Source organism: Procambarus clarkii, chromosome 40 (genome assembly GCF_040958095.1).
Source record: "Procambarus clarkii isolate CNS0578487 chromosome 40, FALCON_Pclarkii_2.0, whole genome shotgun sequence".
NCBI lineage: Eukaryota > Metazoa > Arthropoda > Malacostraca > Decapoda > Cambaridae > Procambarus > Procambarus clarkii.
In genome coordinates this window covers 28,957,107-28,981,368 of record NC_091189.1, presented here as the reverse complement: position 1 = coordinate 28,981,368, position 24,262 = coordinate 28,957,107, and the positions used below count along the sequence as shown (strand labels likewise).

The 24,262-nt window shown below is 42.0% G+C and overlaps 1 protein-coding gene and 1 long non-coding RNA gene across 2 annotated transcripts in view; both read right to left on the bottom strand.

Annotated features, from left to right (window-relative positions):
- Positions 1-10,482, bottom strand: part of LOC123758001 (WD repeat-containing protein 11) — a 133,624-nt gene extending 123,142 nt beyond the window's left edge. Inside the window, exons 1-5 of the mRNA XM_045742107.2 lie at positions 10,317-10,482; positions 4,470-4,581; positions 4,100-4,253; positions 3,187-3,360; positions 2,640-2,862 (exon numbers count right to left, since the gene is read on the bottom strand). Of these exons, the coding sequence (XP_045598063.2) occupies positions 2,640-2,862; positions 3,187-3,360; positions 4,100-4,253; positions 4,470-4,581; positions 10,317-10,459 (806 nt within the window). The 5' untranslated portion in view covers positions 10,460-10,482. The remainder of the gene's footprint in view (positions 1-2,639; positions 2,863-3,186; positions 3,361-4,099; positions 4,254-4,469; positions 4,582-10,316) is intronic.
- A 5,494-nt stretch (positions 10,483-15,976) lies between these two features.
- LOC138372959 (uncharacterized) lies at positions 15,977-18,397 on the bottom strand. Its single transcript, XR_011231026.1, has 2 exons — positions 17,444-18,397; positions 15,977-16,943 (listed from the first exon to the last, which is right to left on the bottom strand). It is a non-coding gene; the product is annotated as an uncharacterized lncRNA (long non-coding RNA).
- Positions 18,398-24,262: the final 5,865 nt, after the last annotated feature.

Here is a 24,262-nt window from a genome sequence, read left to right as displayed (position 1 = left end):
GGATATTTGCTTGTTTGTTGTTTCCTCTTGAGGGGAGTTCTTGGGCTCTGTTCGGTCTTGGATTGCAATATTTTACCAGTAGGTGTTTGCAATGGCTCACCTAGTTTTCTGGGTGATACCTCCAGTCGATGGCAGACATGTACTGTATATACTCTCAATAAGTGGAATGTTCATAAGCCATTGCTCCCTGCGCCTCTCTGCGGGAACCAGGTTTTGGCTTGTAGTTCCCGGTAGGCAAAGAACTCCAATTAATTGATGCTCTGGACTAATAGTGGATATCAGTCCTTTAGCTTCAGGGAGCCGATAGGGCTCACCTAAGAAAATTTGTTAAAATCACGTTTAAAATGTGTCAGTCCATGGCCCTACTACTACTATGTGGTACAATCAACATTCCATCCTACATTACAGGGGTGGAACTGGGAGGTGGTGATCTCACTGCCCACTACTATGTTGTGTTATCAGATTCACATCCCTTTGCATTAATTATAGAGAACCTTATCAGAAGCTAGGCAAACCTCGCCTAGCTTCAAACATTTATTTGAGAGCACAAAATCCCCAAATTTATTTTTGCTAGAGGTCAATATACTGTAGAGTTGGACCTTTCTGCTCTGGAAAACAAAGGTAGGTTCATAGGGCTGTGTAGAATGTGAGAGAAGTAAATTAAGAACAGAAGTGGGAAGTTGCAAAAGTTTTTGAAAGAGGTAAAGTCTGATTTGCTATATTTAGGCAAGACTAAGATAAAATGAAAAAATAATGAAGAATGGAATGCATTAAGTGTTTAAGAACATCAGTGAAAGTAAATTAGAGAATTCAAAATGGAGTAAGCCTGTTATTGAGTAATAATTAGTATGGGCAATAATATGTTCCCTTATTGCAATTACAGTAAAGGTGTCTTAACTTTGAGAAAGTAGAAGAATGTGATTGTTATTGCATATACATTGTGTAATTCTGGCAGTGAAAATGATGGCATGCAACAAGTGGAGTTCTACACAACTCAATCCTAGCACCACTGATGTTGATAATTAATGAATGACCTACCTGATGAAGTGAATTAATACATGTCAATGTTGGCAGATAATACAATGGTAATGAAGACTGAGGAGACTGAAGAAACTACAAACACTGAGGAGAACTTTAAACAATTACAGAAAGTCCCTGACAAACTCATGGAGTAAACAGACAAATGGATATTAGATGTTCAACTCCAGCAAGTAGTAGTGGTAGTAGGCATCCATCAGTCTCAGAAGACTATAGAGTTGTGCTCTGGTTGTCGGTCTGGAGAGGCCTCTCCAGGACAAAAAGCCTGGGTAGGTTGATACGGAGGAGAAGCTGTTGCCCATGCAGCAGGTTCCCCCCCTCTCCACAGCATCGAAAGTCTCCATTGGATAGGCAAACGCCAATACGATTGGTTCCAGTGCCGTCACAGGAACTGATTGCTCCGGAGTTGAACTTGAAGTTGGTGAAAAAAAGGCACAGGGACTCCAAACCCGGAGAACGCCATGGTCAGGGCCGGAGAAAAACCACCCCCCATCAAGGGTATGAACGACCCCAGCCTCCTGAAGCAGAGCCTGGGCGGCACGAGCCCCAGGGAGGTGGACGTCCCGGTCCAGCACCTACAGGTTCCAGACAGAGATCATCACAGCCCTCTTTCAGCCGAGGCCGGCTTCCTTCAAGACCAAGCAGAAGGAAGAGTGATAATTATAAGCGTAATAAAGAGCAAGAATAAGATAATGAAGATGGGAAAGGCAGAAAAAAAAAGTCCAGAAATAATATAATGTACATCAAAAGAAAAGAGAACTTCCATGAATCAGAAACAGAAAAAATACTTGGAAGCGGACATAATTCTGACACAAACACCAGACACACACAAAACATGTAACATTGACAGCATATGGGAAACAGGTAAACAAATAAAAGGCATTAAATCATCTGAATGAGGATTCTTTCAAGACAATCTATACAGCTTATATGAAGCTGATACTGGTATACACAGCACCTTCATGGAAGCCATACAAGTGAAGCACAAGGTAAAGCCTGAAAACGTGCAGAGGTCTGTAGTACGATTAGTGCCAAAATTAAGTGGCCTAAGTTATATAGGGAACTGAATCCTACAACCCTAGAGGAGGGAAAGAACAGAGGGGAAAATGATTACTTCATTCAAGATACTGTGGGGAATAGATACAGTACACAAGGACAGCTTCATGAGATTAAGCAAAAGCACCACTATATTCAGCATTCAACAGTATCACAACCCCACCTCTCATTTTTAATTACAATTAAACAAAGAGATTTACTATGAAATATGCATGAGACTTTCAAATTGGAGTAATGTACCTGAGGAAAACAATCACATTGTCTGTATACAAGTGCAATTCAAAATGTATTCAAAATAATTACAGTACTGTACAACAAATATAGCAAAAATCTATAACTTTTTCCCCCTTGTATAGTAGCTACAAGAAAGGAAGAACTATTCTGATAATCAGTAATACATTTCCTTCCCTGAAAATCTCTATCATCTATTCAAGATCAGTGTCACTAACCTTGGGAATAAATCCCAGTTATTGCCCAAGACAATAATAATCAGCCACAATCATCAATGCTAAACTAATGAAACTAACAAATTATATGCAACTTACTTTGGCTTACCCTCCCCTATGACCAGCTCTCTCATCTTGCGGCGAATTCTACTGCTCGTTCTCTCATCACTTAAGGAATTAGAGCTGATTGATGAGGGGATTGAGTTTGCTACCTTTCCTGGACTAGTTCTAGGAGTAGAGACGTAGAATTTCCGTCCATTGGAAGAGGGGCACTTTGTGAGACTGAAGTCCTCAACAAACAGAACACATCCACCACACAAAACTGTGGAGGCCACCAATATTTTCATTACCAACAAACTCTTTATGTACATATTTTATTTAAATACTGGGTATATACAACAAGAAGGTATAAAGGGTTGTGAAAGTACAGATTTTGGTGATATAATGGCACATCCTTGCAAAAACTATTAACATGCATAGTGTTCCGGGCAATAAACGTTCTCAAAATTTTTACACACTGAAAACTTGATATAAGCAGCAGCATTGATTGTATTGTCTTTCACTTTTTCACAAACAAATCAAGGATTAGAAGACAACAAATGCATAAATTACCTGAAACACAAGCTAGAATTAAATTTATTCTTACATGCCATCTTGTTGAAGTGGAATGGATCAAAATGGAATGCAGTTAAGTTCTCTGTATAGGATTTCTTCCAGAGTTTATTGTTGTGGCGAGTATCCCAGATGACGAGCGAGTACGGGGGGTGCAGTGCAGCCAGGAGGTGCTCACTGCCATCCACACCACCCAACCATTCCAATTCTGTTGATGAAATCAGCAATATTTTAACAATTTACCAGTTAAAATTACCTGGTGATGATAATTTTAATTTCTGTGATAATCAGAAAGATTTTAGACCTAGGTTTATGAAATTTGAGATGAATATACTGTGAACCAAACCTGGGGAAGAATAAAGATCAAGTTACTATATTTTGCAGCATAGGAGAAGGTTGTCTGGAGGAGATTTTATAAGCACTCCTGCATGTGTAAAATTAACAAAGAAATTTGAACAAATTTTAAAGGAAGGCTAGTCACGTTAACAATATGCACGTGGTTGCAACAAAAGCCTCATACCAAATGAGTCATTAGGAGGAAGTACAAGGTCAGCACCTCACAAGAGTTGCAAATGGCTTGGGCCACCACCTGCTGGAGTGTAGGGAGTTGAATGGTACTTGATTCTAAGATTTGTTTGAGAGAGTGATGATATCTGAAAATATCTCGGAAAGAGGTTAGGCGTTTTATGACTTCCTTTAATTTTTAGGTCAGCTCACTTTGGTAAAGGGTTCATATTTCAGCCTAACCTGCACCATGCCTCACAGAGGAGGCAAATCAGAATGAAATGGTACAATACACAATATTGATTGTGGCTTGGGGTGCCGGTGTTGTAAGCTGAGGGAAGCTACCAAGAAAGACAGCCACAAAATGTAATGAGATTACAAACAATATAATTATTTGAATAATTTAATGAAGTAAAACGCCATTCTGATGTACTGTACTATACCTTGTATTGGTTTATTGCCATCCTGGAGCGTGGCTGTCACTTCCCCTCTCGTTACCTCCCAAACATGAATTGTGCCATTGCTGTCTGCCGAGGCCAAACTAAGACTGTATGGGGTACTCAGCTGGTGGTAGTGTCGTGTTTTTCTCCATCGTACCTGCATTTTATAGGGGGGTCAGCAAGGAAACTGGGCCCCTCTCTTTATTTTTGGTCATTTTTTAAAGTGGAACTTTTACACTTTATGAGAAAGGGGACAAAGACGAAAGGAAAGCACATACAGTACTGTTTATGTTTAATCAAAATACTGTATAAAAATGAGATGCAATATCACACCAGGGAACACAGAGTACAGTAATAAACTAACTCAACTAACCTTGACAATGTGGCTGCGGTGTTTGGAAAGTGTTTGGGCACACTGCAGAGTCACAGGGTCTACCACCACTACTGTTGTTTGTGCCCCATATGCCAAGAAGCCTTGCCAACCCCTGAGGATATATTTGATCAATGAGCAGTTATTTCAGAGTGAACACAAATATCTTTAGATATTTGATATTCAGATATCTTCAGAGCTTCATATATCTGCTCGAGCCTTTCCTCAAACCAAATCTAGAAACCACACCCACCCTCAAACCGCTTGGATGGTTATCTAGATATTTATAATGGTCTGAAAGAATATTACAATTCCAGTAATAGTCTACAAATAAACTGGTAAATGAACCTTTGTCATAAACAGAGATTATTCTCAAGTTATAACCTTAATGTAATAGAAATCCTTGGTTTAAAATATAAAAGCGTTTGCTGATTTTTTTTTAATTTGGTTTTCTGTAAAGAAATTCACATGCACTAAACCTTTAAACTGCGCATCACGTCATATGATGTGTTGGAGTACTACACAAGATTTAAACAGCACGCGGATACACGGAGTTCACCTTACCTTCATCAGGACTCTTGTAAACAGACGCCATTTAAAATAAAATCGTGGGCAACATTCCCAAGTGTCAGTTGGCCTCAGTACTGAGTGAGCCACCAAGGCTGGCGCACGCAGTATGAGCTCACAGCACTGGTGTCCAGCTTGTGACCACAGCATCGCCTAAAAATGTCAAAATATATATGTACATGCTATTATTTAGCAATGATAGTATTACAGAAGACTCATGACTGTAGTCAAAATTATCACGATTCTGATAATAGCAGGATTGTTGTGATAATTAGTGCTGTAGTGGGAGGAATAATCTTGATAGGGAGGGAGGTAGCATTGTCTGCTGACTCTTTGTGACCACCTTTTACTCTCTAGACTCACTATACCAGCTTAGTGATTTGCTGTGGTGAACAAAACATGCAGATACTTATATATAACGTCTGTATATAGTGAATAAAAGCAAAAACAGTACCAGTATGGTGGGAGGGGGAATGTTGGCGCATCAGGTGAGGTGAGGGAGGAGGGAGTGGCAGCCAGTGACGTGCTGCCACTGGCTGCCACTGCCACTCAGCATACCAACTTAGTGGTTCATTATGGTGAACACAAATGTAGATACTTACATATAACGTGTATATATAGTGTAATAAGAGCAAAAGGAGCGTTGGGACAAGCTATTTTGGTGAGGGAGATGGCGTCATCTTCAAGACTTGTCATGCTGTGTAAGGGTGGTCACTATGCTCTTTGTGCACTATACCAGCTTAGATGAACAGTTATGGTGAACAGAACATGTAGATACTTATATATAACATCTGTATATTGTGAATAAAAGCAAAAAATTATGGTGGGAGAAGGATGTGGGCGAGTGAGGAGTCATTGAGGGAGGGAGTGGCAGCAAGAGGCTGGCTGGCCACTCCTCGTTGCCTTTTGACTCGCAATATCAACTTTGTGGTTCGTTATGGTGAACAAAACATGCAGATACTTATATATAACCTGTGTATATAGTGAAATAACCGACAAAGTATTTGTTTATTTTTTATGAACACAATAATTGAATCAATAATATTCACACCATAATTTTGAGTACAGCGATTTTTAACGATTCTTCGCGGCAGGGGATCGTATTCCAGGGACCTGCCCAAAACGCTACGCGTACTAGTGACTGTACAAGAATGTAACAACTCTTGTATATATCTAAAAAAAAAAAAAAAAAAAAAAAAAAACCTGAGACCAGAACAGGACCTGGGAGACCCGAACCCTGGAACAGGGAAGATGGGAAATCAGATCAACCTAAAACGCATCCCCGACCACAGAGCCCATGGCGTGCAAATAACGGTGAAAAGCGCAGCAACCGGACACAACACATGATGAACCCCAGACCTGACGAACCAAGCATCAACAACCCAAGGACCCCTTCGGAATGCAACAATCTCATTCTTCACCAGAAAAGAAGGAGACGGCTGCAAACAAACAAACCTACTACCAGGACCAAACAAGCAGAAACCCCTGCACCGGAGAAGAGCTTGAAGCTCCCTGACCCGACCCCCAGAGGCCAATGCCAACAAGAAAAGAGCTTAAGAGAAACAGTCCTGAACCGAAGGGGCCACTACAAACCGAGGAGAAGAGAGATAATAGAGCACCTTGTCAAGTGACCACTATGGCTCAAGCAGCGCATGAGCAGGCCGGAGGTGAAATAATGCATGAGACAGCTTGCGAAACGGTGCAGAAGTAACATCAATACCGAAAGCAAGCTGCAGCGGCTCTGTCAGCGCCGCACTATAGGAGGGGGGACAGCATTCGGCATAAGGCGACGGGCCTGGAACAACCAAGAAAGAAAGAAAGGACAAAACAACCTTAACCAACAGTGAAGTATACGTATGGTGCGGAAGAAAGAAACGGAAGGACTGCCAAGAGACTTTATACTGTCGCTTAGACAAAGCCCGCAGGTGGGACACCAACAAAGAAGCCACCTGATCACCACAGAGATGATGATAAACCCAAGTAAAAAATACCATACGCGAAGATTTGAGGAAAAGATCGAACCAGCCATGTGACGTACCGGTCCGATCCGCTGAAAGAGGTGGAGCCGCAGAAAAACCTCCAGGGTTCGAACACTGTGCAAGCAGCGCCTGAAACCAAAGCTGGGCCAGCCAACATGGGGCCAAGAGGACTATTCGCCAATGGTAAGTCTACAAGCGAGTCAGGACCTGGAGCAACAGCTGAACCGGGAGAAGAGGTACAGGAACCTCCACTTCGACCAGTCCTGCTGAAAGGCATCGACCCCGACAGCCTCACAGTTGGGGAAGGGTGCTACATATGCCAGAAAGCGCTGCAACCACACCGATGTGGAGAGGTCCACCTCCGGGCGGTCGAACGTCTGGCGGAGCCAACGGAAGGAGTCAGCATCAACCGTCCATTCCATGGACAGGGGAATTAAATGAGACAGGCCGTCCGCCAAGACGTTGGACACCCCCGAACGTGAATTACCAAGAGATCCAAAGCCCGAGAACCCAGCAGACGAGTAGCCCGAAGAGACAGCCGCCAAGGACCACATCGATCACCCCCTCGGTTCAGACAATGAACCATTGGGGAGCAGTCCGAATGGAGCCGGATCGTTGATCCAAGGGCGACCCAAATCCTCCGAAGAGAAAACCACACCACCGCAAACTCCCGCACCGTGCTGTGTGCCCGACGGAAAGACGGACCCCACCGCCCCTGCTGGCCTGGTGAGCACTGGTCACAAAGCCCCAGCTGAAAGACGATGCATCCGTGAACACATCGAGCAAGGGCTCAGGAAGGCACTAAGGCACTGAACCCAGAAAAACCCGAAGAGGAAGCCAGTGATGCAGCAACCAGCGTTGGTTCACCCCCGGGGGTTGAACCAAGCGATCGCGAGAGAGGTGGAAGGGATGTCAACGAAGGAACCAGAACAGGCAACGCAGCCAAACCTGACCCAGCAGGTAGACCATTACGGCAAAATTCAGGCTCCCACACAAACCCTCGAGCAACCGCTGAGTGACCCGGGAGCCCCCAGAAACAGGAATAGGCGGGACCGCAGCTGAAGGAGATACCCTGGAGGGAGAGACAAGGAAGCGGTCCGAGCCAAACAAACAAAAAAACCCCAAAAAAACCCCCAAAAAAAAAAAAAACAGCCAAGTTCGAACCTGGGAGGGAACCAAATGGGACTTCCTCCAGTTCACCAAGAACCCGAACCCGGCGAGCTGAGAAAGAACCAAATTCCCAGCGAGCAGACAAGCGGACCGGCTGGGAGCCCAGACTAGCCAGTCGTCGAGGTAGGCCAGCACTCAAACACCTAAGAGATGCAAACGGGCCACTATGACCCATGTAAGGCGTGTGAAAACACGAGGTGCCAGGTTCAACCCAAACGGGAGACAACGAAAGCGGTAACATTGACGCCCCACAACAAAACCGAGAAAATCCCTGAACCCCGGATGAATTGGGACATGCCAATACGCGTCCCTCCTGCCAATATATGAGCATCATGTTCATTTGCTCATTTTTGTTTGGGGAGTTCTGTCCACTAGTTCGGCTCTCAGTAGCAATTTCTCAACTAGAATAGGGGTTTGTTTTGGGATGCTTACCTTTTTGGGTGCCTAAATTTTTTCTCCTCTCAATGACTGCATGAGGGAAATGTTGGGAGATGTATCACTCACAGTGATGAATCATTATTTATGATTTGGCAAGGCCTAAATGTTGCAGTTGCCAGTTTATGCAAGAATGATGATGAAATTAGATGTGTTTGAGTTAAGACGTGACACACGGTAGCAAGGGTTGAATATTGTGTTGATGGTATCAGCCAATCATTGCTGTTCTCTCTACATCCAGGGTTATGTTTTCTATGCATGATTGTCCAGGTGGTCTGAGTCACATGAACAGGTCATATATGACCTACTTTTTTGGTTGACTGGAGATATTAGCGCAATGCTTTGACTACTCAATATGTTATATAGAGAGGCATTGTGTGTTTTAATGGGTCAAGATATAACTCTAATTTATTCAGGTTTATTGCTCCTCCAGGGTGATATGCCTAGGAAGGAAATGTGTGTCATTGTAAGATGTTAAGCATGCTAAAGTTTCTAGTTTATTATTTGAGGATTGATTTGGGTTTATGGGTTTGCTTGTTAGTTTACTTCTTGTTAAAAAGAAAATGCCTCCACCCATGCTATTATTTCTGTCCTGTCTCTATATGTATATATGAAAAGATTTTATATGAATATAGAATTTTTTAATATATGAAAGATTTTGAAAACGGGAATTATATTTTGAAGTTAGCCATGATTCAATTTTGAAAACTAGATCTTGCTTTATAAGTAGATTTTTTTTAATTCTATGAGCGATATTTTGATGTTTTTAGCATTCTAGGTCATGAAGGTCAAAGCAGCATCATTCAGTATGTTTGGTTTATGATTCCATTTGTTTATTTTGGTGTTCAGAGGCACAGCATGTTAGATATCTGGGAATGTTTAAGGGTTGTAGCTGGGTTGGTGTAGTTTGTGTTGTTTTTTCACTCTAATGAGTGCCAAGTCATTGGTTGTTTAATCCAACAGCTGTAAGTTTCTTGTTCTTATTTTCTGCAGCTGTGTTATGTGGCAAGTCAATGTGGAGGATGTATTTTTGTTTTATTTTGCTAAGTATTTACTTACTACTTGGCCCAGTGCCAGTTATATACTCAACTACCAACTGCCACTGGCAGTTGGTAGTCTGGATTTGACTTTCTGTAGGTGTGAGTGTTATGAGTCTGTCTCGGGGACGGAATGGATTTGTTATGACTATGTTAAGAAGTTGGTTCGGCGTCATTTCTATTGCATTTTCAATAACCAGTTGTAACTTTCCTGGCTAAATGAATTTGGAGTTCAGTTCCTGAATCCATTATGTGTCTCTTAACATTTTTCACTATTGCCCACAGGATGGGTATGGGGTGCACAATAAATGAACAAATGAAATGAATGTGCATTTCCTTTCACCTAGCAGTAAATAGGTACTCGGATGTTAGCAAACTGTTGTGGGGTTGCTTCTTGGGGAGGGTCAGTATTTCGACCTTCGGGGACCTCGATATAGGCCGCTTCCTTTCATATAGAATACGATAGCAACACATTACTGTATACCCAGGCTTAAAACAAAAAAAGGCTTCCTGTCCCTGAAAAAACGATTTACTTTTTATTTTTAGCATCCTGGGCAGATAGATGCGTGATATGTGAAGCAACAACACTCATCCTGTCAATGTTACTCATCTTGACAACACCTTTAGAAAGTTGCCCTACTGCCTTCATTATCTCTCCTCACCAGTCTATAGCTCCTTTATTCTGTGGACTGACAGGTCCTGGTATTGTTCTGGGCAGAACTCGCTGTAAATTGACGGGGAAATGCGGTAATGGCGAGCTTTTCCCCGCCTCCGTCACCTCTCCTGTCTCGACAACCAGCGCCATCGTCTGTTTATTTACATCCGTTTTCTGTTGCCACATCATGACTGCAAACCCTCACCTGAACCAGGCGCCTGGTGACGTCACTACTACTGGCACCCCTCACCTGAACCAGGCGCCTGGTGACGTCACCACTACTGGCACCCCTCACCTGAACCAGGCGCCTGGTGACGTCACCACCACTTGCACCCCTCACCTGAACCAGGCGCCTGGTGACGTCACCACTACTAGCACCCCTCACCTGAACCAGGCGTCTGGTGACGTCACCACCACTGGCACCCCTCACCTGAACCAGGCGCCTGGTGACGTCACCACTACTAGCACCCCTCACCTGAACCAGGCGCCTGGTGACGTCACCACTACTAGCACCCCTCACCTGAACCAGGCGTCTGGTGACGTCACCACCACTGGCACCCCTCACCTGAACCAGGCGCCTGGTGACGTCACCACCACTGGCACCCCTCACCTGAACCAGGTGCCTGGTGACGTCACCACTACTAGCACCCCTCACCTGAACCAGGCGCCTGGTGACGTCACCACCACTGGCACCCCTCACCTGAACCAGGTGCCTGGTGACGTCACCACTACTGGCACCCCTCACTTGAACCAGGCGCCTCGTGACGTCACCACCACCGGCACGCTCACCTGAACCAGGCGCCTGGTGACGTCACCACTTCTGGCACCCCTCACCTGAACCAGGCGCCTGGTGACGTCACCACTTCTGGCACCCCTCACCTGAACCAGGCGCCTGGTGACGTCACCACTTCTGGCACCCCTCACCTGAACCAGGTGCCTGGTGACGTCACCTTACTGACGCCCTCACATGAACGTCGAGTAGCCATTTATTAAAAAAAGAACGCATTTTTTTACCATTCCGCCCATTTGTCCACGTCATCTTAACTGTAATCGTTGCTATCTTCCAGTCTTAGTCAGTGGCGCGTCATGATAAATGCTAGGGTAAGCAAATGAACCCAACATTTTTATTGGAGATGAAGTATGCATACTAATATACTAACTCAACTGTATAAATTTCTTATGCACTCCTATTTGGATTATTTTATCCAAGCATGGAGACTTCATCTTCTGAGACATAGTTGCTCTGGAGAAAGTGCAACACCGGGCAACAAAAATCATTCCAGAGCAAAGTCAACTCTCATACCAGGAATAGTTGAAGGCCACAGGATTAACACTGCAAACCAAGCATGAAAGGGCTGATATCTCACTGAATTTTTTATAATACCTGTACTGAACAATCCGAAGAATTTATTTAATTGAAAATCTTAGGTTTAGTTAGTTTAGTTCATTTATTATGCACCCCATACCCATCTTGTGGGCGGTAGTGGAAAGGGTTACAGAGGCACATAATGGGCTCAGGGACTGAACCCCACAATTCATTTAGCTAAGCAAGTTACAATCTTGATGAGCTAGTTACAAAATTCAATATAAGTCATCACATCAACAATGGGTTCGAGATCGACCTCAAGTACAGGTTCTAAATTAAGCAACTGACATATGTGGAGAGCTAGTGTCACAATTGATATGTTTGTCCTGCACACCGCCCCCCATCCAGTGGGCAGCGGTGGATAGGTTACAATCACTTAGTTACTACCTACAGTTAGCAAACTGGGGATAGTTGGCTAAAATTTCTGGTAGCAGATCATTTTGAATGAAATATTTACACATCGCTGGAACATTGGTTATAGAATTGTCTCTAAATTCACGTATCTTTTCGCACTCCATCACATAGTGACGGAGGGTGTGCGAATAATTTTGTTGACACAGTTTACATTTGGTCAGGTCTACATCAGCAGATAATGAGAATTCCCAGAGATACTTGTAACCGAGTCTAAGCCAAGCAGTAGTAACATCTAGAAATCTGCTGATATTATTGGATGATCCATAGATGTGTGGCTCCTCTTGCATGATAGTATGATGATAGATGGAATTACTGGTGTCAATTTCACTTTGCCTCAGATCTACAAGATCGTGTTGAAGTTCTCGGTTTACTGCTGCTCTCAGATTGCTCATTGACAATTCAACGGCTCCTTTAAAGGCAGATTCTATGGCTAACTTATCAGCTCTATCATGCATTCGGAGGCCAACATGAGATGGAGACCACATGAAATGAACTCTGTTACCATCCTTAATAATTTTGTTGTATTTGTGTCTAGCTTCGGGCACGAGCATGTTACAATTATGTCTTAAAGAGTTGAGAGCATTTAAGGATGATAAGGAGTCACTTACAATTAATGTATCAAGTTTGGAGACTTGTACACATTTCAGTGCAAGGAGCAAGGCAAATAGTTCAGTCTGAAGGGTAGAGGCCCAGTTGTTTATACGGACTCCCCACTCAAAGTACAAGCCATCGCCCATTGTCAGAACAACTGCACTTCCAGCTGCACCCGTGGTGCGGTGTAGGGAACCATCAGTGTATATGATTTGAGAGAGAGAATGCTCTGTGGACAGAGCATCAATATGACTTAAGGCGTTGAGCTTTGCCTCAAGACGAAGCTTGAGCTGATCTCTAATTTGCTTCTTGGGTGGAAAAGGAGGGATTAAAACTGGAAAGGGTGTAACCTCCCACGGTGCAGGAAAGTGCCGTTGTTGTTTCTCTTGGTACAAATCATGAACCTGATACATTCTAACTCATCCTAATCCTTGCACAGAAGCCCTCCAGAATTTCTTTATTGAAGATCAGCATTGTTCCAAATGGATAACAAAAACTGAAAATCTTAGGTATATACAACAATGCGTTGCTACCATATTCTATATGAAATATTACACAGTGTAGATAAGAAAAACTAGCTATAAGTTAGTCTAGTAATCCCATCTCGCAGGGTTTCTAGTCATATATGAATCAGAAGAGAACATGAAATACGGGGCTGATCTGTTAGCCTGCACTAGCAGAATCTGGATAGGGTAAAAGAATATCTTCCAATCTTTAACAGGAAATGAGATTACCCTGCCCTGGTGACGCTCTATTACTCTCTCATCTGTCCTTATGTCAACTATGGTATTTGTGCTTGGGGTTCTACTACCCAAAATCATCTACGTCCTCTAATTACTCAACACAAAGCTGCTATTAGAAAAGTAACAAACTCTGGACCAAGACAGCACTCGGTACCCTTATTTAAATCTCTGAATATGTTAGATATTAAGTCACTGCACATCCTCTCAAGAGTACACATCCTCTCAAGATTTAAAACTCTGAACTGTAATGCCAATCTTGACCTTAAATGCTTCCTTGAAGGTTGTAACAGAACCCATGGGCACCAAACTAAAAACAAATACCTATTTGATATTCCAAGAGTACGACTTAGTCAAACTAGAAATGCTCTACAAATCAAGGGACCCAGAATGTGGAATGACCTTCCTAATCATGTCAAAGGCTGTACCTCTCTCAACCAGTTTAAGAGAAAAACTAAGTACTTCCTAATACACTCCATGTAATCTACCTTACCCCCTAAATGTCAACCCATGTCTTCATATTTTCAAACAATACTCTTTGTTGACCAACTTGTTTAACAAGTTTCCGCCATATTTTCCCCCCTTTTTCCCTTTTTAAGTCAATTTATGCTTTGATCTCAATTAGTATTCAATTTTAGTCTAAGTGTTTTTTCTCACACCTTGTCGTAGGGGCCTCGTAGCCAGGTGAGGGGCCTCGTAGCCTGGTGGATAGCGCGCAGGACTCGTAATTCTGTGGCGTGGGTTCGATTCCTGCACGAGGCAGAACCAAATGGGCAGAGTTTCTTTCACCCTGAATGCCCCTGTTACCTAGCAGTAAATAGGTACCTGGGAGTTAGTCAGCTGTCACGGGCTGCTTCCTGGGGGTAGAGGCCTGGTCGAGGACCGGGCCGCGGGGACACTAAAGCCCCCGAAATCATCTCAAGATTGTCCGAAACGCTGTGCGTATATAAATGGCTTTAGGCATTGTATGTACTAGCTCTATCTAGAAATCCAACATTATGGTTGTAACTCATCTTGTATATATGTACTTTTACCTGAATGCACATCTGATATGATTTGTGAGTATATGAAGTTTATTTATTTATTTATTTATGCATATACAAGAATGTACATAAGGAATGTGAGGATACAATTATGGTAATTACAGTCTTGTAAAGCCACTAGCACGCGCAGCGTTTCGGGCAGGTCCTTAATCTAAGAAAATTTTAAGGAGGTAAATACTTGCAAAATTTATAGACAAAGAAATGATAACAGATTACATGGAATGAAAAAAAAAAAAAGATGAGAGAAAATTATAGGTACAGTATATTAAAGCACATAGGTAGCTATGATTGATTGCAATGACAGCTTAAAATGGTAGTTGACAACAAATTGGTAGGCACAATACAGCAGAAACAATATAAGATTGATTACAATGACAGCTTGAATGGTAGTTGACAAAAATTGGTAGGCACAATACAGCAGAAACAATATAAGATTGATTACAATGACAGCTTGAATGGTAGTTGACAAAAATTGGTAGTCACAATACAGCATATGGCTAGCACATAAAAGAAGACAGCAATGAACACAATGATAAGGTTGTTTGATATTACATAAAAATTAGGAGATTGGGTACCACTAGGTACAGAGCAAATTTAAAGCTCAGTGTAGGAAACTAAATAGATGAAGTAAGGTACTTTTTGGTTTTGCTTTTAAATAAGGCAAAAGTTTTACAGTTTTTCAATTCACTAGGGAGTGAGTTCCATAGACTAGGTCCCTTAATTTGCATAGAGTGTTTACACAGATTAAGTTTGACCCTGGGGATATCAAAGAGATATTTATTTCTGGTGTGGTGATAATGGGTCCTATTACATCTGTCCAGGGAGAGTTTCAGAGCATGGTTTGCATTTAAGAACAGGGTTTTGTAAATGTAGTTGACACAAGAGAATGTGTGGAGGGAGTTAATATTTAGCAAGTTTAGAGATTTAAACAAGGGAGCTGAGTGTTGTCTGAAAGCAGAGTTAGTTATTATTCTGATAGCAGATTTTTGCTGTGTGATGATGGGCTTAAGGTGGTTTGCAGTGGTAGACCCCCATGCACAGATACCATAATTAAGATAGGGGTAGATTAGTGCATAATATAGTGAGAGGAGAGCAGAGTTAGGAACATAATATCTGATTTTGGAGAGTATACCAACTGTCTTAGAGACTTTCTTAGTTATGTGTTGAATGTGGGTGCTGAAGTTGAGTCTCTTGTCTAGGAATAGGCCAAGAAACTTGCCATCATTTTTATTACTGATGTTAATGTTGTCTATCTGTAGCTGAATTGCATTTGATGATTTGCTTCCAAATAAGATGTAGTAAGTCTTTTCGATGTTTAATGTTAGTTTGTTCGTTGACATCCATAAGTGGACTTTTTTTAATTCATTATTCACAACATTATTTAGTGTATGTGGGTTGAGGTTTGAGTAGATAAGGGTAGTATCGTCAGCAAACAATATAGGTTTGAGAATATTAGAGACATTAGGCAGATCGTTTATATATTTTCTGACCAGGGGGAGAAAGATACTGGCAGTATGGGGCGTTAAAGTTTATTGAAGATTAAATTCTGCAGAACATGTAAATGTGTAAAGTTCAAATATAAAGTAAGTAATTATATAAAGTTTATATTAAACACGGTTTATATTATAGGCTTATAACAAAGTTGATATTATTAAACTTAATATTGAACATGTAAATATATAAAGTTTCAAAATATATAATTTAAGGACTATATAACGTTTATATTAAAATATATAAAGTAAATATATAAAGTAAGAATTAACAGTAACAATTCCAAGGACTAGATTTAACTTAAAAGGTACACCCGTAGTAAGTATGAGACCTTAGCCTATAGTGACATGGAAACTAATTCTGCAGAAACCTAAAGGTTAACTGGTACTAGAATTAAGGCCGAGTGCAAATGTGTAGTAATTATATAACACTAGGATATAACAGGCAGGACACAAAGAATAACTAATAAGTGAGAGACCACATAACACGTAATGTACCCGGCCAAGAGGCCGTAAAAGACCTAATGGATAAGGAGAAGGGGGTGTGACTACAAGTAGGGCTTACTAGCACCTAGACTGGGCAAAGTATTAGCTGCGGACAGCGGGACACTTGGGGACCGGCGCTGCACCCCCACCGCAGGCCAGCGGCCGGACCCCCCCCCGAAGGGCGAGTGCCAGCTGGCCGCGTGAGGCACTCAATGTAGCAGAGCAACAACGTCCCGTCTGACGTAGGATGTGAGCACTACTCTTCCGCCTGCCGTTTGCCATTATTTCTGATGTGGCGAGCCCGTCCCGAGACAGCTGGGTGCGGAGCGTAGTCATCTGAAGTCAAGCCTAGCGCCGAGAGGGCAGCGCGTAGGATCCTGGAGAAATCTCGCCTGGTGACAGGAGCGCTTGTAGGATCCGAAGAGTGTTGATTCCTGACCATGTAAGCGATACCTGGTCCAGTCGGAGCGTCGATTTTTTGTCGCGTAGCTCACCTCCCCCGGGCTGAAAGATATAAGGCAGTAAGGGTGGGCAGAAGCGGCATGCAGTGTTATCATGACAGGCAAGAGCACAGACGAGAGGGAAACCCTAGCTGAATCAATACGGAGACGAAAAACGGGGGAGGGAGCCCGGCAGCAGGAATTAAGAGAAACCTTAATTAACAATCCTGGATGAATAAAGAGCATCCGAATAATTATACTGTAGCAATGAAGGGGGGCTAACAAATCTAAGAATCTTCCAGCAAACGGAAGGGGGAAGTACCTTTGCTAAGAGCAAAGGTGGGAGAAAACCGGTAGAACAGCAAGGAGGCACAAAGCAACTATAACAGGGTAAGGCGAAACACTATAAATCTTGAATATAAACAATACATATACCAAGAAAGGGTATAACAACTAAGCAACATATACATAAACAATAAAATGGAATAAGAACCAATTCTTAAAGCCAAATCTATAACATGCTTGTGTCCTAATCGGATGTAGAATGTGAGCGGGGAACATTACCCTTGGTCTCTATCCCATCTCTGCCTCCAGACGGGTGATTGGGCTGGATAGAAGCCAAGGAGTCTGCCTTGAGTGGCCGCTGAGTGTAGTCTTGTGTTGTCAATGAGCGTCTGCGAGCCGCAGCTAGTACGTCGTGAACTTCGGCAACATCTTTAGAACAGGAGCAAAGTGAAATCGACGGCAGGGAGCTGCCATTCAGTAACTGTAATAAGGATAATAATAAGAATACAATGTCGTAAATAATCGTACAATGAAGAATACAATGTAATATCGTAAATAACAGATGACGGCAAGTGCCGCAGAATGGAAGAAATTAAGAAAGCAACACCAAACCATAATAACAATTTATATTTTAATAAAATGATACTGGAATGACAGTAACGGTACGGAGTAATATTAATACTGCCATATAGCCCAGCAAATAAAGAGAAGATAATAGTAATAACGTAGGCCCTGGGCGGCTGCATCCCGGCACCGCTGCGTGCGTTGATGGTGATCAGAGGAATATCCGGCTCGCGTTCTCTTCCTCGCCGCAGTAGGGTGTGAAGGGGGGGGGGGTTCCGGCTTGTCGTGGCTGCGAATAAAGGGAACAGAAGAAACCGGCATTGAGCGCCAAGCGGGCAGAGCGCAGTGGAAGGAATAGCGGTTGGAGGTAAGGGGCCCCTAACCTAATGATAGAAGAGGTAAAATTAAATAGAATACTATTACGTAGTAGGAAACAACAATGGCGAAGGAACAAGAAGAGTAAAATAGCCCAGAAGGCCGGATGGCCAAAGAACGTTAGCGACCTATGGCCAACAGCATGCTGGCTGCGCTGGCCAACCAGAAGCTGGCCGACGTCATGCTAACTGACTGGCTTGAGCTTGCCGAAAGGAAGGCCGAATGGCCAGTTTTTTGCATGACACCGTGCGCGAGGCCATGCTAAACTTCTCGGTAGCATCCAAATGTAACTTAATGTACTGCTGATACGATGAAGAATGGGAGGTCAGATGTAATGCACAAAATTCAGAATAGAATTCAGAATTCAATTGTTTCTTTCTCCCCCGCCAGAAAAATCCCCGCTTGCGATCAAGCAGTGACCATATAAGAAATAGAAGAGGTCCTAAGATGCTGCCCTGTGGCACTCCAACGGTAATTGGTAGAGTGGAAGAAGTTGTATCATTGATGGTTACATATTGGTGTCTGTCACTAAGATAGGATCGGATGTAGTCAAGGGCAAGGCCTCGGATTCCATAATGCTGGAGTTTAAATAAGAGGTAGTTGTGATTAACAGTATCAAAGGCTTTTCTTAGGTCAATGAAGAGTCCAATCGGAAACTCATTTTTGTCAAGGGCTGAGTAGATAATGTCAAGGAGACTAATGATTGCATCATTGGTACTCTTTTGGGACCGGAAGCCAAACTGGCAGGGGCTGAGTATGTCGAATTTTACGAGGTAGGAATAGAGCTGTTTGTAAATAATTTTTTCAAATATTTTTGATAGAATGGGTAGATTTGATATTGGTCTATAATTGTTTATGTCCGCCGGATTGCCTCCTTTATGGACTGGCGTTACTCTTGCTTTTTTGAGGATATCAGGGAAGGTGTGACACTCTATAGATTTGTTGAACAGTAGTGCTATGGGTGGGGCAAGGGCATGGGAGGCTCTCTTGTACACAATGGACGGAATTTCACTGGTGTTCCCTGCCTTGGTTTTTAGAGAGTGTATGATGGACACAACATCTGCCGGGCTGATTGGTGAAAGGAGAAGAGAGTTTGGATAGCTGCCTGAGAGATATGTGTTAATATGTGTCTGAGTCTGTGGGATTTTACTGGCAAGATTAGCACCAACCGATGAAAAGAAACTATTAAATTCATTTGCCATTTCTAAATCAGTTGACGGTATATCCCCATCCTTGTAGAGTTTTATTTGGTTATGTGAGTGTTGTTTAGTTCCTAGGATACTAGAGATAGTTTTCCAAGTGTTTTTCATGTTGCCTTTTGCTTCATTGAATCTATTCACATAATATGCAAGTTTTGCCTTTCTTATGATACTGGTAAGCATTGATGAGTACCTTTTAGCTACTTCCTTTGAAACTAGGCCAATCCTAACTTTCTTTTCATATTCATGTTTCTTGTTGATTGAGTTGAGAATGCCATTTGTGAGCCATGGATTGTTTAATCTTTTGTCAGTTACTTGCTTGGTAAGAAGGGGACAATGAAGGTTGTAGAGGCTTAGAGTTTTGGAGAGGAAGAGGTTAGCTAATGAATTTATATCATGGGTATTATTGAATTCAGAATCCCAGTTAATATTGTGAAGTGCCTCTGTAAGATTGTCTAAAGCTGATTCACTGTGTAGCCTAAATGAAAATTTCTTGCTTTTTGGTGGTGTTATGTCCATGTTCGCTATGAGAAAGGTAGGATAGTGGTCAGTTGTTCTGTCGTAGATTATACCAGATACAAGGGGAGCTGTTATGTTTGTCCATATGTGATCCAAGGCAGTGGCTGATGTTTGAGTGACTCGGGTAGGTTTGGTGATAGTGGGGATTAGCATACAGGAGTTCATGCTGTTAAGGAAATAGTCAACTTGAGAGCAGTTTTGTTGACCCAGGTCAATATTAAAGTCTCCTCCCAGAATGATGTGGTTTTTGTTGAGATTGTTGTTTATAATAAGATTCCTTAGGTTGTCTGAGAAAGAAGCTATGTTAGTATTGGGAAATCTATAGATGGCTCCAATAGTCAAAGAGGATTTAAGGGATTTAATTGTAAACTGAGCAAAAGTATATTCACAGTAGTCATCTCTGTCACTAATAACACTGTTGCAGATAAATGTATCTCGGTAATATATAGCTGTGCCACCACCTTTTTTATTAGGCCTACAGTTATGAATGGCTTTATAACCAGCTAAGTTGTAGAGTTGGGTATAGTCTTTATTTAGCCAAGTTTCTGTTAAAATAATGAACGATAGGTTAGTACCTAGTGCTGTGAGTAGTGCATTTAAATCGTCAAAATGTTTACCAAGTGATCTAACATTTTGGTTATAAACTGATAGACAGGTGCTATTTTGGAGTTTGTTTTTAGCCTGGTGTGCTGTGAAATACTTACAATAATGATGATCAATGTGCTGGTTGGTATAGATATGAGACAGAAGATTTTGATCAGGATCAATATCAGTGTGCATAGAGATGCAGAGGGATGTGTAAATATTTCATTCAAAATGATCTGCTACCAGAAATCTTAGCCAAAAATCCCCAGTTTGCTAACTGTAGGTAGTAACTGAGTGATTGTAACCTATCCACCGCTGCCCACTGGATGGGGGGCGGTGTGCAGGACAAACATATCAATTTTGACACTAGCTCTCCACATATGTCAGTTGCTTAATTTAGAAACTGTACTTGTGGTCGATCTCGAACTCATTGTTGATGTGACGACTTATTCTGATTTTTTTAACTAGCTCATCAAAGTTGTAACTTGCTTAGCTAAATGAATTGTGGGGTTCAGTCCCTGAGCCCATTATGTGCCTCTGTAACCCTTTCCACTACCGCCCACAAGATGGGTATGGGGTGCATAATAAATGAACTAAACTAAAAAAAAAAAATATGCTGTTCGTACATATAATTCTCGGTTCTAAACATGTCATACTCTATATACTCGTGCTTTCTGGCCTTTGTGTGTCAGTGACTGCTCTCCTGTCTTCCCTAATTTCTTGAAATACTGCGATTTTTTCAATTGAGGTCGGAATGCCCAGATTTAACTCAATTTCTGGCTTATCACATGCAGTTTTAGCTGCCTTGTCTGTGTCGTCATGCAGGACAACACCTGTGTGAGATGGTATCCATACAAATATAGGGTCCCAGTGGTACTGTAGCGAGTAAACATTATCCTCGCTCCAATCTCTCATTATCGGGCCGAGCTTTGGGGAGTAGAAGAACTCCCAGAACCCCATCAACCAGGTATCAACCAGGTATCTTAATGACAAACTAATTAGCACTAATTATGACCATTAAATCCTTTCCCTAATTACAGGTAACATTCTTTCCGTCCTACTGGAGGAAGCTGAGGAGTAGTCCAAAAATATAAGCAGTCAATAATCGAGTAAGCACACAGCCCCGCTCCTGTGCCAGGTAAGTCCACTACGGGCTCACCATAGCCCGTGCTACTTGGAACTTTTATTCCCAGTAGCTGAATCTTTAACAACAAACAACGAGTAAGCATCAGTACAATTTCCACAGTGATTCAGTTAACTTCAGTACAGACGCTTCGGATTTACCACACCTCTTCAACCCCAAGAATGTAGCACTTGGCATATACAGTTCCGACCAATCCCAAGACGCTACAGCTTCGACACAGAGTAGACAGCAGACTACGACCGCATCCAGCTACAACGGTCTCTTTTCCCATCGAGTTTAGACACCCGCCATTCCCCATTGAGCCGCCACGCTCTCCCTCATAGAGCTCCGCGACTCCGGCCTCACGCAGCTTTCTGCTCTGCTTCAAGCTTCGTCTCAACGTCTACGACACTGCCAACAACCGACTGCTATAACCAAGACTACTAAATAAATATGAAGCCCATTAAACACTGCGTATCAAATCTGCCCAAAAACGTAACATAATCGTACGTTACAGTACAGTCGGGTTCGTTCTCGACGCACAATCGAGATTACCGGGTTCGAATCCCGGGCAGGACAGAAATTGTTGGGCACAATTCTGTCCACCTAATGCCTCTGTTCACCTAGCAGTAAGTAGGTACTCAGGAGTTAGTTAGCTTGTTGTGGGGTTACATTCTGGGCGGGGTCAGTAATTCGGCCTTGGGGGGGGGGGGGACCTTGATATAAGCCTAACGTGTATGAATAGACTCTGGCTTCCTGTCCCCCGACACAATGAATTAAATGAAACTCTGAAACTGTTGCACTTTGCATTAATAATGTTGTTTATAATGGATGTTACAACATTCCTAGTGTCTATTTTGCATGTTGGGGTTTGAAGTGCTTGAAGAGCTGACTTTGAATCACAGAATATTACTCCTCAGCTGTTCTTCAGTGTGTTAGTGGCAAGTTGTACTGCAGCTAATGTGTGTGTGTGAAGCTAAGCCAGTTATCCAGTCTCACACTTGTGGTCTGTGTACATGTGTTGTCTTTGTATATTCTACAGGCTGCTGCAGTGTGACCTGTTCACTGTGAACACATCCACCAACGTAAGCATAGTGCTCTTGAAGCTGTAAGTTATTTATAAAGCAATCAATAGTTTGAAGTGCTGTTGCTTTCAGGAGTGCTGGTAGTTCTCTGCTCTGTCCATCCAGACAACTTCTGTTTAAAGTCAGGTTATTTTATTTATTGATTTATTTATTATTTGTTTATATATATATAAGAAGGTACAATGGGTGTATGAGAGTACAAAGCACTGATGTTTTTACATTTTGTAAAGCCATTAACAAGCATAGCGTTTCGGGCAGGTTCGTAATCTAAGAAATAATTTTAATTGTACATACTAGAAATGCTTTACAAATCAAGGGACCTCGAATGTGGAATAACCTTCCCAAATACGTTAAAGACTGTACCTCTCCCAACCAGTTTAAGATAAAAACTAAGTACCACCTAATTAACTTAATGTAACCTACCTCACCCCTAAATGTCAACCCATGTCTACGATTTATGCAATAATTTGTAATTGTATTTGTGCTGCTTTTTCAACAATGTTCCCCCCCCTCTTTTACCTCTATTTTTATTTGTTCTCAACACATTTTATTCTTTTTACCCATTAGTTTTAAGCTTTAGTCATTAATGTTTTTCCTGCCCGAAACGCTTTGCGTAATAGTGGCTTTAGGCATTGTATGTACTAGCTCTATCTATAAAGCCAACAAACTTTGTAAAATCTCCTTATGTATGTACCTTTGCCTAAATAAAAATTATTATTATTATTATTATTATTATTATTATTATTATTATTATTTTAAACAATGCTGTTTGTTGACTAAATTGTATTTTTGTTTTTATCTGCCATGTTCCCCCCTCCCCTCCCTCCCTCCCTTTTTCATTTTTTCTGATTTTTTCTCAGCACAATATATACTTTATTCTAAGTTAGTATTAAGTTTTAGTCTTAGTGTTTTTCCTGCCCGAAACGCTTTGCGTAATAGTGGCTTTAGGCATTGTATGTACTAGCTCTATCTGTAAATCCATCAACTTTTGTATTTCACCATGTTCTGAAACATGGTTTCAGAACAGGGCGCTCTTGCCTGTCGCAGTTGCTGGACCACTATGATATGGCATTAGATGCTATGGAAGACAAACAAAACGCTGATGTAATTTACACAGATTTCGCAAAAGCTTTTGATAAATGTGACCATGGCGTTATTGCACATAAAATGCATTCAAAAGGAATTACCGGAAAAATAGGCAGATGGATCTACAATTTCCTGACCAACAGAACCCAATGTGTAATAGTCAACAAAATAAAATCCAGCCCATCAACCGTGAAGAGCTCAGTCCCCCAGGGTACTGTGCTTGCTCCAGTACTTTTTCTCATCCTCATATCGGACATAGACAAGAACACAACCTATAGCACTGTATCATCCTTTGCAGATGACACTAGGATCTTCATGAGAGTAGGCAACATAGAGGACACGGCAAACCTCCAGTCAGATGTAGATCAGGTCTTTCTATGGGCTACAGAAAATAATATGGTGTTTAACGAAGATAAGTTCCAGCTCATGCGCTATGGAAAAAATGAAAATATAAAAACAGAAACCACGTACAAAACTCAGGCAAATCATAACATAGAACGAAAAGGCAATGTAAAGGATCTGGGTGTACTCATGTCGGAAGACCTTACTTTTAAAGAACACA